At 39.7% G+C, this 14,344-nt stretch overlaps 1 protein-coding gene across 1 annotated transcript; it reads left to right on the top strand.

Moving 5' to 3' along the window:
- The first annotated feature begins 1 nt into the window (after position 1).
- OVCH2 (ovochymase 2) lies at positions 2-14,091 on the top strand. Its single transcript, XM_003804004.1, is given in 13 exon segments — positions 2-89; positions 2,172-2,281; positions 4,220-4,311; positions 6,082-6,254; positions 6,612-6,707; positions 6,999-7,150; positions 7,799-7,997; positions 9,467-9,507; positions 12,390-12,466; positions 12,589-12,622; positions 12,625-12,718; positions 13,441-13,581; positions 13,958-14,091. Coding segments are annotated over 13 exon segments (1,431 nt in total).
- Positions 14,092-14,344: the final 253 nt, after the last annotated feature.

The raw sequence follows: 14,344 nt of genomic DNA, 5'->3' as shown, positions 1-14,344 counted from the left end.
AATGTCTATAAGCAGAAACAAGCTGATTTTACTACTAGGAATGTTCTGCTTCGAACAAGGTAAATCAGCAACTCTTTCTCTTCCCAAAGGTAAGTTCCAAATGAAATCTATAACTACCTTTTATGAAGGAATAACTTTTGCTTTTTCATTGGAAAAAAATATCACAACTCCAGTCTATATTCCTTTGGGAAAATAGGAAAAGAAAATATATTTTGGAGATCTAATCACTTTTCAAGTAATTATTTTGACTTTCTCACCTGTAATAAGCATATGACATAGGAATACTATGATTAGAAACATTTATAGAATACAACAAATGTATCCAAATATATGAATAATCCCAATTCAGTTAGTGAAGCTAAGAAAAAAAAAAAAAAGCTGGGATTGTTCTCTTATTTGAACAAATTATCAATCTCATCTTCTTTCACAGAGCAAATTCTGGCAACCAACATGGATTTATCAGCATTTGTAATCCTTTGGAAAATGATCTTTCCATGAAATATGAAGCATAGTCACTGTAGTATTTTGTAAATGGCCTTTTCTTTGTCCTCAATTAACAAACTAAGAACAGGTCTTGGAAGATTTCTTCATGGTCATATTTGTGCCAACCCTGAGAATCAACATATTTTCCGCCTTTGTTTCAATGGGTTCAGGAAATGGTAAATTTTGTGTCTAAATTTTTGTGACTGAAACAGATAGAAAATACAGTTTTGATCAATGTTATCCTTGTACTGAATTCAGAATCAAAAAATTAGTATTACATCTGTGTTCTGCCATTGTTTAGTTGCACATCATTTTGATTCATAATTTTTTTATATGTAATTTGGGGATAACAGTGCTTGATTTACAAATGTAAAGCAAAGATTAAACAAGAAGTTGTGAGAAAGACGTATATTTTAACATATTGATCTAAGAGCTATCTTAAGGGTGCATTCTTAGGAAAAATCATTTGTTCATCCATGAAGCTTTTCTAAGTGCTTACTTATGTCAAGAATGGTGCTAAAATCTTAGAAATACAGAGATGAATAGATGTATTTTTTTCCTCAAGTAGTTTGTAGTCCAGTAATAGAGGTAAATAATTCATTATTACAATGCTACAAGACAGGAACTATTGAAGGGATGAAGAAAGAGTGATTGATATAAAACACAAGGGAGAGATACCCAACCCCATTTGAGGAAATCTAGGAAGACTACCAGGCTGAAGAATAAGGACTGACGGATTTAAGTAGTCAATGAAGTGTGGTGGTTATGAGACAAGGCTTTGTATACTCTCCTTAAAAATGGGGAAAAGAAGGACCTTCAGGAGAACAGAAAATGAACCAAGGGGTGGTAAACATCTTTAATCTAACCTGTCTCTCAGCCAGGGAGTCAAAAATTCCATTGAGGAAAAATAAGTAAATGCAATATGTTTAGGGGTGATATCTTTTACACAAAGAGTAAGGAGTTCTTTCATTACCTAGAAGCCCTCTATCCTAACAATGGGATGTGAATCAGGATACTGTCTTCTTTCTACTCTACTCTCTTGAACAATCAAACTGTCACTTTCCATCCCCATAGAGAATTAAATCTATAAAGATTTATTGATATCCAACTGTGTTCCAGACACTAAAGGCCATGGTCTCAGACTCATTCTCAGGGATGAATCAGAGATGATATATACACAATTGCAATCTAAGGAAGACTATGACATCAGCAAATTAATTGAATAACTTCTATGTATCAGGAGCTGTGCTAGATACTATAGATATAGATACTTCTAAGGTTAGGTTCTTATCTTTGAGGAGCCCACAGTCTAGTTGGGTTCAAATAGATAGGAGTAGCCATGATGGCATGTGATAAATATCACAGGAGGATCCAGAGTGTTGTGAGGAGCCTCTTAGGGGCCAGAGAGCTCAGAATCAAAAACTGGTTTCATTACTGATAACTCATGGAGATCTACCCATGAGGACCTTCATCTTCATGACAGAAAATTACATCTCTTTATGATACACATGTTCTGTGTAACAAAATTCAAACAATCCCTTGTGCCACAAATCACAGCAAATCTCAACAAAGCCATTTTATCATCTTTCTACATATTCCATGTCTTACCATTTTTTTCTGGCTCAGAATTTACTGTATCCCTCAGTTCTAGAAACTATCTAATTACTCAATGTTTATCTTTTTCTCAGCTCCCAATTGTGGGCAAATTCTGACTAAGGCACATCCTTGGAGTTATTTTAAAATTTTCAGTCGCATTCTTGGAGGAAACCAAGTGGAAAAGGGTTCCTATCCCTGGCAGGTGAGTCTCAGGGAACAAGCTTTCATGAGTGGGCTGTGAGATTTGTCAGGATTGGATCTCCCAGAGTCACATGGTAGTCTCGGTGCTCCATTCTGCTTATCTGCTCACAAAAGATCTCATGCATGTGCACAAAGACCCAAGTCCCTCAAGATATACATCAGTTGAGTTCCAGAAGGAGGTCTGTTTAGAATAGATACATGTGCTATTGATTTGTTTTATGTATTTGAAACCACATATTAAGAATTCTGTCCCAATCTTTCAGCCTCTAAGACCAAAATCCTACTTCTAGACCCTAAAAATCTTTTGAATTTACAATTGATAAAACATATTTTTCATTCTATAAGTATATTTTTAAGAATTTATTTCAATAAGTATATATTTTAAAATATTTTATTATACTTAAAGAAAACCAGAGAGTTAATATCTACTTTGTATTTAGGTATAAAGTTTGCAACCAAGCCATAGAACCCCTCAAGGAATAATCAAGAATACTACCTCCTTATTAATTAATGTCCTAAGAATTCTGTCCAAATTTAATCTCTTCAACCTCCTATGCCATAGAAATGCCTTTGCACCTCTATCTCTAACCCATGGCATTTACATTTATTATCTTTTACAGTCTCCCAATTTTCTTAACCCAGGATTCATGCTATATTCTTTCCTCTTAACTTTTTCAAGGAGAACAATCCATTTTATTTTTACTTCTCTTGAGTCAGGCATATTAGGTCAATGGCTATTTAGTAATTCCTGATTGATTGAGTTTATGTTTAGTGGGTTGACTGAGTATCTGAGTCATTGCCATTTGATTAACTGATTACTTAGTTGAATAATTGATTGATCAGTTGCTTAATCAATTGGTTGATCAAGTCAGAAGTTCATATGCAAATCATAGTAAGAGTGATTCATTGACGTTTACTTATTTGCTCTTTGGTCTATTCTAGCCTCTTCTCTGTTACTTTCTCTTATGGGCTTTTTGGTTAAAAGGGGGCTAATTCTAACAGATTACCTTTTTACTACTTCCAAAAATGGGCGTATGCTTGCTAAAGTATTTACTTGTACACAGAAAGTCATTTTAGAATCAAATAAAAGTAGGATAAACCAGGCAGCACCTGTGGCTCAGTAAGTAAGGCACCAGCCCCATATACCAAGGGTGCCAGGTTTGAACCCAGCCCTGACCAAACTGCAACAACAAAGAAAAATAGCCAGGCATTATGGCAGGCACCTATAGTCCTAGCTACTCCGGGGGCTGAGGCAACAGAATTGCCTAAGCCCAAGAGCAGGATGTTGCTGTGAGCTGTGACACCACAGCACTGTACTGAGGGTGACAAAGTGAGACTCTGTCTCAAAAAGAAAAAAATGGTAGGATAAACCAAAAATAGAAAGTATGTTAAAGAGACAAACAAGAGGCATGAAAAAGGTATAGAGGTCAAATACTTAAAAGCATGAGAAAATGGTAGGTCCAAACTATTTCTCTAAGAGACTTAGAGGAATTGAAGAATATGTTGAAAAGATTCCTGGTCCTTACTTTGCTTTCCTTCCAGATATCTTCAGCTGAACTCTACTGTACCGTACACTCTTTGTCTTCATCCATAGATACTGTTCATACTGTTAGAATAATAGATCTGCATCAACAGTGTTATAAAAATTAATATGTACTAACATTCCTAATTGCCAACTCATCATAACCTTTATACGTGATCATTTCAAATTAACAACCTCTTGCATAGATGGGGGCTGTGCATGTTCTGTTATAATAATTCCAGCACTACTCTTCTTCTGAGCTACAGTGTTGCTGTGAAGAGTTGCACCCTTCACAGTGCATGATTACTAATATTTATGAGTAAAATATCTGAGTCTGATTTCAGAATATGCTTCTTCACCATGTTTTGGGGGAATCCAGGATATTAACTCACCTCCATTTAGGTCTTTGCAATTTAGGTGTCTCTGAAAAAAAAGCAGAAGCATGTCTGTGGAGGAACCATCATCTCTCCACAATGGGTGATCACAGCTGCTCACTGCGTTGCATACAGGTAGGAAAAGCCTAGCTCATGGATGAAGATGAGTCCACTCTTTCTTCTCCCTTGGAAAATTAGCAGCAGTAAGTCTTTTAAAACCTGGATCTGTGTGATGAGTGAATATTGCTTTAGTGAGGACTATTCTGATTTCATGGCACAAATGGAGCTGGGTGGCATTGTCAGATAGTACTCAAGTTGGTAGAAAGCACCTATTCTTTGCAGGAAAAAAACACTTCATTCACTTAAAATTAAGAAAGTTAAAAATAAATAACATTCAAGTGAGAAAAAAGAGCATTACAAAGAAGGATTTTTGAAATTTTTCTCCTGGTTTTCTTAAATTGCAGCAAAAAAGTTAATTCATACCTATAATCCCAGAGGACGAGGTGGGTGGATTGCCTGAGCTCACAGGTTCAAAACCAGCCTGAGCCCGAGTAAGACCCTGCCTCTAAAAATAGCCAGGCTTGTGGAAGTTGCCTATAGTCCCAGATACTTGGGAGCCTGAGCCAAGGGAATTGGTTGAGCCTAGGAGTTTGAGGTTGCTGTGAGCTGTGACGACACAGCACTCTACCAAGGGTGACAAAGTGAGACCCTGTCTCAACAAAAAAGAAAAGAAAGAAATGGATAAAAGAAGAGAAAAATAAAAGGAAGCCAGTAAAATGCAAAGTAGGCTTCTGCACCTTCTTTTCTATTGATCCTGACTCTCTAAGCCTCAGTTCAGTAGCTTCCATTCTTTATCCACGTCTGGTATGATCCAAATGTCCTAATATTGTCAGTGCTCTTGGTATGCACTAGGCTCCCCTCATATTTTCCCTCTTTAATTTCATGTCTGCAACATTCCTTGGATGTTTACTTGGTACCAGACACTAGTGGATGCCAAAGACACCAAAACGACTAAAACACAATTCCTGCCCCCAAAGAGTTGAGAGTCTAAAAAAGGAACCAACTGATCATTTCACTGCAATGTGGTAGATGGTAGCCTGGAAAGATGCTATCCCTTAAGTCAGGTACTCCATGTAGCCAAGAGTCAGGGAAATATACCCAGAGAAAATCATGCCCTTTCCAATTTTGTATAAAAGCACCACTTCTGAGAATGAAGGGTCTCAAAGAATAGTATGCTCAAAAGTCTTAATCCAGCTTAATGAATTATGCTGAGTTCCTTTTCAAACAACATTGACCCAGGAAGATGGAGACTTTCCAAAGTCAGGCCAGGTCTCTAAATTACAAACATAAAGAAGAAAAGAAGATCCCAACTTTCCACTGTAATCAATCCTAAAGCCTGAATATGCATGCTCTATGGGACATCAGAGTTATGCTGCTGTCTGACTTTCTAAGGATAAGAACACTGACACCAAAGCAGCATATGTACTAGGAATCACAAATCATTCCCAAAGGATCTCACTGGTATTGAGGCCTGATCAGCCTCTTAGGGTAACTGAATAAAGTCCTCTATAGCTTTAGAACCCTGAATGTATGTCTCCATCTCTAGATATTTATAAATGAATGTATATCTCCATCTCTAGATGTTTATAAACAACATCACAAATTATGAAATTTATCTCATCATTGGCTCCAGATGAGGCCTCTCTTTACTAGCCATCCACTGAAACTGGGAATGTGTATTTTTTTTTCTAATAGTTTTGGAATCATTCTCATGTTTTCTGCTCAATGTACTCACATCCCACATTATCCATCCATATTCATTTTGAAGAGGCCAGTTTGTCAACCATTGCAACTGTACTCAGAGGCACTGCACAATTCATTCATATTGCTGCTTCCTTTTCTTAGAAGCAACATGTCAACTTTGAATATCACAGCTGGAGAACATGACTTGAGCCAGGAAGAGCCAGAAGAACAAACCCTCCCCATTGAATCTGTCATCAAACACCCACATTTCTCCACCAAGAAACCAATGGACTATGATATTGCCCTGTTGAAGATGGCTGGAGCCTTCCAATTTGGTAAACATTTGAGGCTCACTCTGAATTATCCACCCCCTTTTCTCCATAACCTCTTCCCATGGCACATTCCTTGAAGTATATATTATGTGCATATGCCCAACTGTTCTGGCTCAAGCACTTTGAGACAAGAATTTGGGATAGAAATTCCCCTAGCTGAAACTCTTTTTGCTTATGGTTCTGGATTTAGGATTATGTGCAGGCAGGCGAGGGTCATTGACAAGTGACTCCTGGAGTTATCAGAGATATTGCAACTCTTACCCAGGTCATCAGGGGACTACCTGGATGCCAATTGGCAAGTGACTTATGGTATCCTCTCCTCCATGAGTAAGACAAGCCCTGTCTTGACCTTTCCTTCAGGCCGATTTGTGGGGCCCATATGTCTTCCAGAGCCAGGGGAACGATTTGAGGCTGGACTTACTTGTACAACAGCAGGATGGGGCCGCTTGGGTGAAGGTAAGAACTTCTATGCCACGCTTCTTAATCAGAGGCCAGAACTTTCTGGTGGGTAATCAGAAATAGAATTCTTAATCTACTTTTTAATAGCAATTGTGCAAACATTTTTAAAGACAGAGGATGTCATATTGTACTTAGAAATTCAGGTCTTTCCAAAGGAGTCAAACCTGAATGAGACACCTGCAGCTCAGAAATCAATGGACTATGATATTGCTCTTTTAAAGCTTTCCAATTTCACAAACATCTGTGAGTCAGCCAGCCTTGCCAGACGTCCTTCCCTATGTTTTCCAGATGGTATCCTCCCGCAAGTTTTACAGGAAGTGAACCTGCCAATTTTGACCCAGAATGAGTGCATGGAAGCTCTATCATCCCTGAAGCAGTTCATTAGTGGAAATACCTTTCTCTGCACAGGCTTCCCTGAAGGAGGGAAAGACGCATGTCAGGTGGGTGCCAGCTGCTAGGCTGACAGGGTCTGGGCAAGGCTTCCCTCAGCTTTGTTAGCAGGCAAGAGGCTGAAAGAAGGCTGAGTCCAGGCACCAAGACTGGAATCTAGAAAGGATTAGAAGGAGCCACGGGGGTTAAATCAAAAGAAAGGGACAATTTAAAGAATTTTAGCAAGGAGTATTAATTTAGAGGTCATTTGCTTATTCCAAAAGATCAAATAAAGAGATAACACCAGAAATGAATTCAGGGATCTCTCATCCTTGAAAGATGGCTGGCTTTTCCTGTTTAGAAATTTCCATTTTATGGATGTTGGGAACTTTGCTTTCCCCCATTCTTCCTGCTAACCAAGGAACTAGGTCAATTTTATTGCTGAGCAAGACTTCCCTGAGTCTGTAGCATGAAATAGGAGAAAGAAGAACGCCTACAGCTTTGTCGAAAGCCTAGGATGGGAAAGAAGGTAGATTTAATGGGTTCCAGTGATATTTGGGGATCATATGGGAATTTTGCTTGGCTGTTCTAACAACCCCCTGAGTCTAAGAAATGAAGAAATATTATTACTCCTTATCCAGCATACTTGTGATTGGAAAGTGAGCACTTTTGTGTATAGCATTGACAATGATGGTAACAAAGGCCTTTTCCCCTTGCAGGGAGATTCAGGAGGGTCACTCATGTGCCGGAATGAGAAAGGGGCCTGGACTCTGGCTGGTGTGACTTCCTGGGGCTTGGGCTGTGGTCGAGGCTGGAGAAACAATATGGAGCAAAGTTATCAAAGTGACCAAGGATCCCCCGGGATCTTCACAGATGTTAGTAAACTGCTTCCATGGATCCTTAAACACATCCAGACTGATAAAGAAGCCATCACACAAGGTTAAGAAGCTGTAATTCTGCTAGAGCCAGAGAAAATACGGGCAGAGTCTAGATAAGACAAGACCCAGGTACAGATGGGCTGGACTTCTTTGTTGTGTAGAACTTAAGGATTGTGACATTTACTGAGTTTACTCTAAAACAAGAGTAAAATACGGTATGTGGTGCAGCATGCAAAATTCAATTAAAAAAAAATGAACCCATCCATCCCAGATTTTGTCAAATTTGCCTTTAATTGAAACTATCTCAGCTGATGATATGTTTTCACCTCTTCTCAACTGTTCTGGTAAGATCCAGCAAGCTATGGCAGAGGTCAGTAGTTATCAACCAGGGACAGTTTTGCCCCCAGAAGGAAATGTCAGAAGATAATTTGAATTGTCACAACTGTTCCCAGGGGCTAGGGGACCAGGATGCTGCTAAGTACAACAAAGAGTGATCCCTCTCAAAGTCTTAATAGTGCCAAGACTGAAGTCCTGGCATAAGTATAGGAAGGTTTCCAGGCATAGTATCTGAAAAGGCCAAGGTCTATAAACAGGTGGTCCTCCATATCTGTAGGTTCTGCATCGGTGGATTCAATCTACCATGGACTGGAAATATTCAGGGGAGAAAAAAAGAAGAAATAACCATGAAATATAATACAAATTTTTAATTGATGGCATAACAACTATTACATAGCATTTACATTGTATTAAGTATTATAAGTAATCTAGAGATGATTGAAATGCTGTATAGAGGAATCTGTCCATAGATTACATTCAAACACTACATATAGGGACTTGAGTATCTTCAGGTTCTAGTGTCCAAAGGGGTCCTGGAACCAATACCAAGGGATGACTGAGTGTGCATCCTTCTACTAAACTGACCATGAACTAATTGCTATTTCTCTTTTATTTTTGACTTAAACAACAGATCTTTTATTTTCTCACAGTCTGGAGGCTAGAAGTCCAAGATCAAGGTACCAGCAAGGTTAGATCCTAGTGAGGCCTCTCTTCCTGACTTGCAAATGGCCACCTTCACACTGAATCCTTACATATAGTCACATCAGGAGTTAGGGCTTTGACATATGAATTAAGAGGGAGGGGGGACAGCAAGGGAATTTCATTTCTACCTGAAAATGCAACTTAATTGTTTTCTTAACTAATGGTTTTTGCCCTCAAAAAGGCTTTTTGTCTTTTCCCAAAGAGGTTAATTCAAATTAGTTTAGTAAGAACCTAAGTTTGTGTTCAAGTGTATGGTATAGTAGTACGTATCTGAGCCTTCAGTTTAAGCTGTGGCCATCTCAGCAACCCTTTTGTAGTTGTGGGAAAATTATTTCCATCTCTAGCCACCATTCTCATATAAAAATAACCTCTTCTAGCTCAGCGCTTGTGGCTCAAGTGGCTAAGGTGCCAGCCACATACACCTAAGGTGGCGGGTTCGAATCCAGCCCGGGCCTGCCAAACAACAATGACGGCTGCAACCAAAAAATAGCCGGGCGTTGTGGCAGGCGCCTGTGGTCCCAGCTACTTGGGAGGTGGAGGCAGGAGACTCGCTTAAGCCCAGGACTTGGAGGTTGCTGTGAGCTGTGATGTCACAGCACTCTACCCAGGGAAACAGCTTGAGGCTCTGTCTCAAAAAAATAAATAAATAAATAACCTCTTCTTGCTCAGTGTAACCTCTAAGTTAATCACTTTTTCTTTTCTTCTTTTTTTTTTTTAGACAGAGTCTCATTCTGTCACCCTGAGTAGAGTGCTGTGGCATCACACCTTATAGCAACCTCAAACTCTTGGGCTCAAGTAATTCTCTTGCCTCAGCCTCCTGAGTAGCTGGGACTACAGGCGCCCATCACAACACCTGGCTACTTTTTGTTGTAGTTGCCACTACTGTTTTTAGCTGGCCGGGGTCAGTTTGGAACCCACACCTTTGGTATATGGGGCCAGCACCCTACCCACTGAGCCACAGGACCTGCTTTAATCATTTTTTCTTAATCAGCCCATTCAAAAGTGAAGTGAAATAATCTCCTTAAAACACCAGGGTCCCCTTCCTACTTTGTCAGTTTGTTTCTTCTGTTCTTTCCATAGATTAGATTTCCATTAGTTGAATATTGACTTTAAAAATCTCAGCACTTTTGCGTCAAGGAGATGCTAATTTCTTGAAATAGCAAGAATTTATTTTTGCTAAGGCAGTGGTCAGAGAGGAATGAAAATGACGGAATAGAAACAAGGACGGTTCAGACTTGGCAGCCACTTAGATGAAAGGTGGTGAAATAGAGAAGGAGGAATCAACAATAGTACCAAGTAATTCTGTGGTTCTGTACGCCACAAGCTTTGAATCGCATCTTTCTTTTTCTTTCCCAGGGAGGGGAGAACAAGTTCTAGAGGTGGGGATTCCTTGCAGCCTGCTTTGTAGGATCATGAATTAACATCTAGCATTTCTGAATATCAATTCCCTTTATAATCAAAAGTCTTCCCCTTCAAGAGTTCTCTATGCTTACTACGTTTAAAACTACCACCTGTAGCAGTCATTCCCTGCCAGTCTGAACAATCCCAGGGGCAGTAGGAGCCCCCAATTCCCTCCCATTTCACTTTTTGTCAATCCAGAGCTCCACCTCAACTCAGCTGACATTTGCCAAACCCTAGCTTTCAATCAGAGACTCGAGGAAAGAGCATGAGGCAATGCCGATGTGGTCAATAACCTACATACCTTCCCTGGAAAATGTTCCTACTTACATAAGGGTGTCATCCCCTACCTGACATACATACACAACAACTCTGCAATGGATTCATTCTGTGACTTTGGAAAAGCTCTTTCCCATCTCCAGCCCTCAGTTTCTTCATCCATAAAGAAAGGAGTTTGGACCAGATAGTCTCTAAGATGTCTTAGCTCAAATCTTTGGTAGTCCTGTGAACCTGTGGAAATATCTACAACGAACAATATGGAAAATGATACTTGAGAGCTCAGAGGAGTGGGAGGCTGCTTCTAGTTCTAAATAGACAAGTAGGGGAGACTTTGGAAAATAGACACTTTTTAAGTTAAACCTTGAAGGCCGAGTAGGATTTGGACAGGTAGAAATGGAATATGGGTAAAGAAAAGGATTCTAGCTCAGGGAAACATTCTTATCAAAAAATGGATATTAAAGGATGGCGATAGGAAAATGTCTGGTAGAACAGAGATGAATAAACCAGCCAAAGGATCCTGGTATGTGTGATGGGGTTTTATGAATGAGAAGAATAGACAGGCAACTTGAAATAAAACTGTGGAAACTTTAAATGTCAATCAAAAAAGTCTGGACTTTAGTAATAAACAAGCTGATTAATCAGATAATAAATTTGGAATATACTTTAATGGTATAATATCAGCATGTAGGGGATATGTAGGTTGTGGGGGAAATAATTCCCAGTGAGCTCATGATATCCTGCATTAATTTGAGAGACAAAAACTGAAGGCTTTAACCAAGATAATGGTCAAAGAAGGAAAGGAAGAAATATAAACAAGAAAAATTAGCACTTGGTAGCCAACAAGATGAAGGGTAGTAAGGGAGAGGGAGAAATCAAAGATAGTACCAAAGTTTTGAGCATGAGAGAGACTAAGAAAAGGGCACAGAAAGGAAAAGAATCAGAGCAGATGAAGTTTTGCTGACCCAGAGGAACTCTATTTGTAGCATGTTGAATCTGGGGGGCATAGCTAGGAGACCATTGTAAAATCAGGTCTAAAGTTCAGAATGCAGAGATATGTGAAGCTGAGGGTATGAATGAGACTTTTCAGAGAGAGAGAAGATGAGGAGTAAGGATAGAACCTGGGAAATACATGTGCTCATGAAATGAAGTGTGGAGTCAAAGAGAGAAGAGTTAAGAGGAAGAAAAAGTCATAGAGGCTCCACAGGGTGGCGCATGCCTATAATCCTAGCACTCTGGGAAGCTGAGCTAGGTGGATTGCTTGAGCTCAGGAGTTCGAGACCAACCTAAGCCAAAGTGAGACCCCCCCCCATTCTCTGTTAAAAAAAAAAAATGCATGGTGGTACACACCTGTAGTCCCAGCTACTTGGAAGGCTGAGGCAAGAGAATTGCTTCAACTCAGGAGTTTGAGATTGCTGTGAGTTGTAATAACAACACAGGACTTTACCCAGAGTGACAAAGTGACACTCATTCTCAAAAAAAAAAAAAAAAAAAAAAAAAATCATAAAATCTCAAGGTTAAGCAGGATTTATAAAAAAACAAACAAAAAAAGCACAGGCATTATAGGAGCCAAGAGAGGAAAAGGTTTCCTGAAAAATGGAAGAGTACATCAAGAAGAACCAGGAGCTACTACTTCTGTGCAGGTTCTAGGAGGGGCCATGTGGCTCACCCTCATCGTTCACCCTGTTCTCCTGGCTTTCCCTCTCAGCCTGGCGCAGAGAAGGACAGAGTAGTCAGTGGGTCTGAGGGGGAGCTGCACTTCACAGAAAACCTCCAGCTATATTATGAGAGCAAACAGGGAGTAGCCTCTCTGCCGCCCTCCCCCTGACTCCCACCCCTCGTCTGGTTGTGCCTGCCAATTGAACTGTGACTGTCACTTTCTGTCTAGAAATAATACTCTCTCTGTGATCTGCCTACAGACTATGTGTCTGGACCCTGTTAGTACCAGAGGAAATGAAATGCATGTGTTACTCAGCTTTTTTCACTTGGACGTTGAGACTTGTCACCACAATTACCTGTCAATATATTCTTTAGAAGACAGACTCATTGGTGAGTGGAATTTCTTACTGTCAGGCAGAAACCAGTGAGAAGTGGGCTTAAAGAGACCTGGTTACACTATTTCTCACTTAGAGCCATCTCTAAGCACTGCACTTCCTATTTCCAATTTTGAAATTTAGAATTGGGAGTAGGAAGGAATTGAATCTGAGTCTGTGTGAAGGCTGCAAGGTCATGGTGCATTTCACCTGTTCCATCTCCTTCCCATCAAACCACACTTTCTAGAGCCACCTGCCAGACCTGGAGCCCATCAGGAGTAAAAATGACGTATCACAAGGCCCCTCAGGTTTCCCCCATCCTGGCAAAACCTGGCTTTCATAGTTGTGAAAATGACCTTCACTTGCCTCATGTAGCTAATATGAAAAATATAAATAGCTAACAAAGGTTACTTACATAAGAAACAGAAATGGAGTGACTGTGGTTCTCAACTGGAAGTGATCATGTCCCCCAGGAGACATTTGGGAATTCTTAGAAACATGTTTGAATGTCACAACCAGAGTGAGTATTACCAGTAGAAGTTGAGAATGCTATTAAACTTCCTACCAAGGACATGTGAACACAAGAATGTTCTTGTTCAAAATACTAATAGTGCCAAGGTTAAGAAACCCTGATTTAGACAACCCTGAAGTATCATGGCAAATTCAATTCTCCTTAAGTCATTTAATGAGTACTGCTTTCTAGATTCTGAGTAAAGAATCTTCTTTCTCATATTGCAGGAAATTTTTATGGAGAAAGTCTGACTTCATCCATTCTTGTTGGCTCCAATTCTATAAGGCTGGAGTTAATCTCCGATGCCACAAATTATGCTACTAGGTTTAATCTCACCTATAAACCTCTTAAGCCAAACTACCTTCCTGGTAAAACCATTTCCTTTTATATATACTATCTCAGGCTTTTGTAGATACTTAGGAGCTATGGAAACTAGGCCAGGGGCAGGGAGCCCTCTCCCAAGGCCCACTGGCTCTGTAGTGAATAATGCAGGCTAGCTAAGGAACAGGGTTTAATATCTCTTTTAGCCCTGAGTTAGCCTAGATAATTCATCTTTAGCACAACCCAAGTGAGTTGAGAGCGCCTAAAGAGTTCTGGGAAATCAATGCACAAATCTCTCCTTCTTGTTGGGTCTGTCTAAAAATTTATTTCACGTGTCACTTTGAGGAGACAGAAAGTAGAACAATGAGAATTCCTCCTCATTAGTGTAGTGCCATTTGTTTAGATCTTTTTCCTGTGTTCCAGATTCAGGTTGCAGTTTCTTAACTGTTCTTTTTGAAGAAGGCTTCATACAGAGTCTTAACTATCCTGGAAACTATAGTGACGTGGCTAACTGTAACTGGATTTTTCAAGCCCCCCATTCTTTTTCAAGCCCCTAATTGAGGTATTGACTTTGGTTATCCTTATTTAGCTATGATAAATCCAGAAAGCAGCTCATATAAGCACTGTAAATTCAGAGGTTTTTATCTAATTTATTCACTGCTATATTTCAAGTACCTATTACAGTACCCAGCATTTGACATACCAGGCTCTCCATAAATGTTTGAATAATGGACCAGTTTCCCCTGCAACTACCTCCTTATACCACTAGATGGCACTTGTGCTCTTCATATTTTTTATTTTCTTGGGGTT

This window comes from Otolemur garnettii, unplaced genomic scaffold (genome assembly GCF_000181295.1).
Source record: "Otolemur garnettii isolate 467f Iridium unplaced genomic scaffold, OtoGar3 scaffold00001, whole genome shotgun sequence".
Lineage (NCBI taxonomy): Eukaryota > Metazoa > Chordata > Mammalia > Primates > Galagidae > Otolemur > Otolemur garnettii.
Note: the sequence above shows the minus strand (reverse complement) of the source record. Positions and strands in the feature narration are given on the sequence as shown.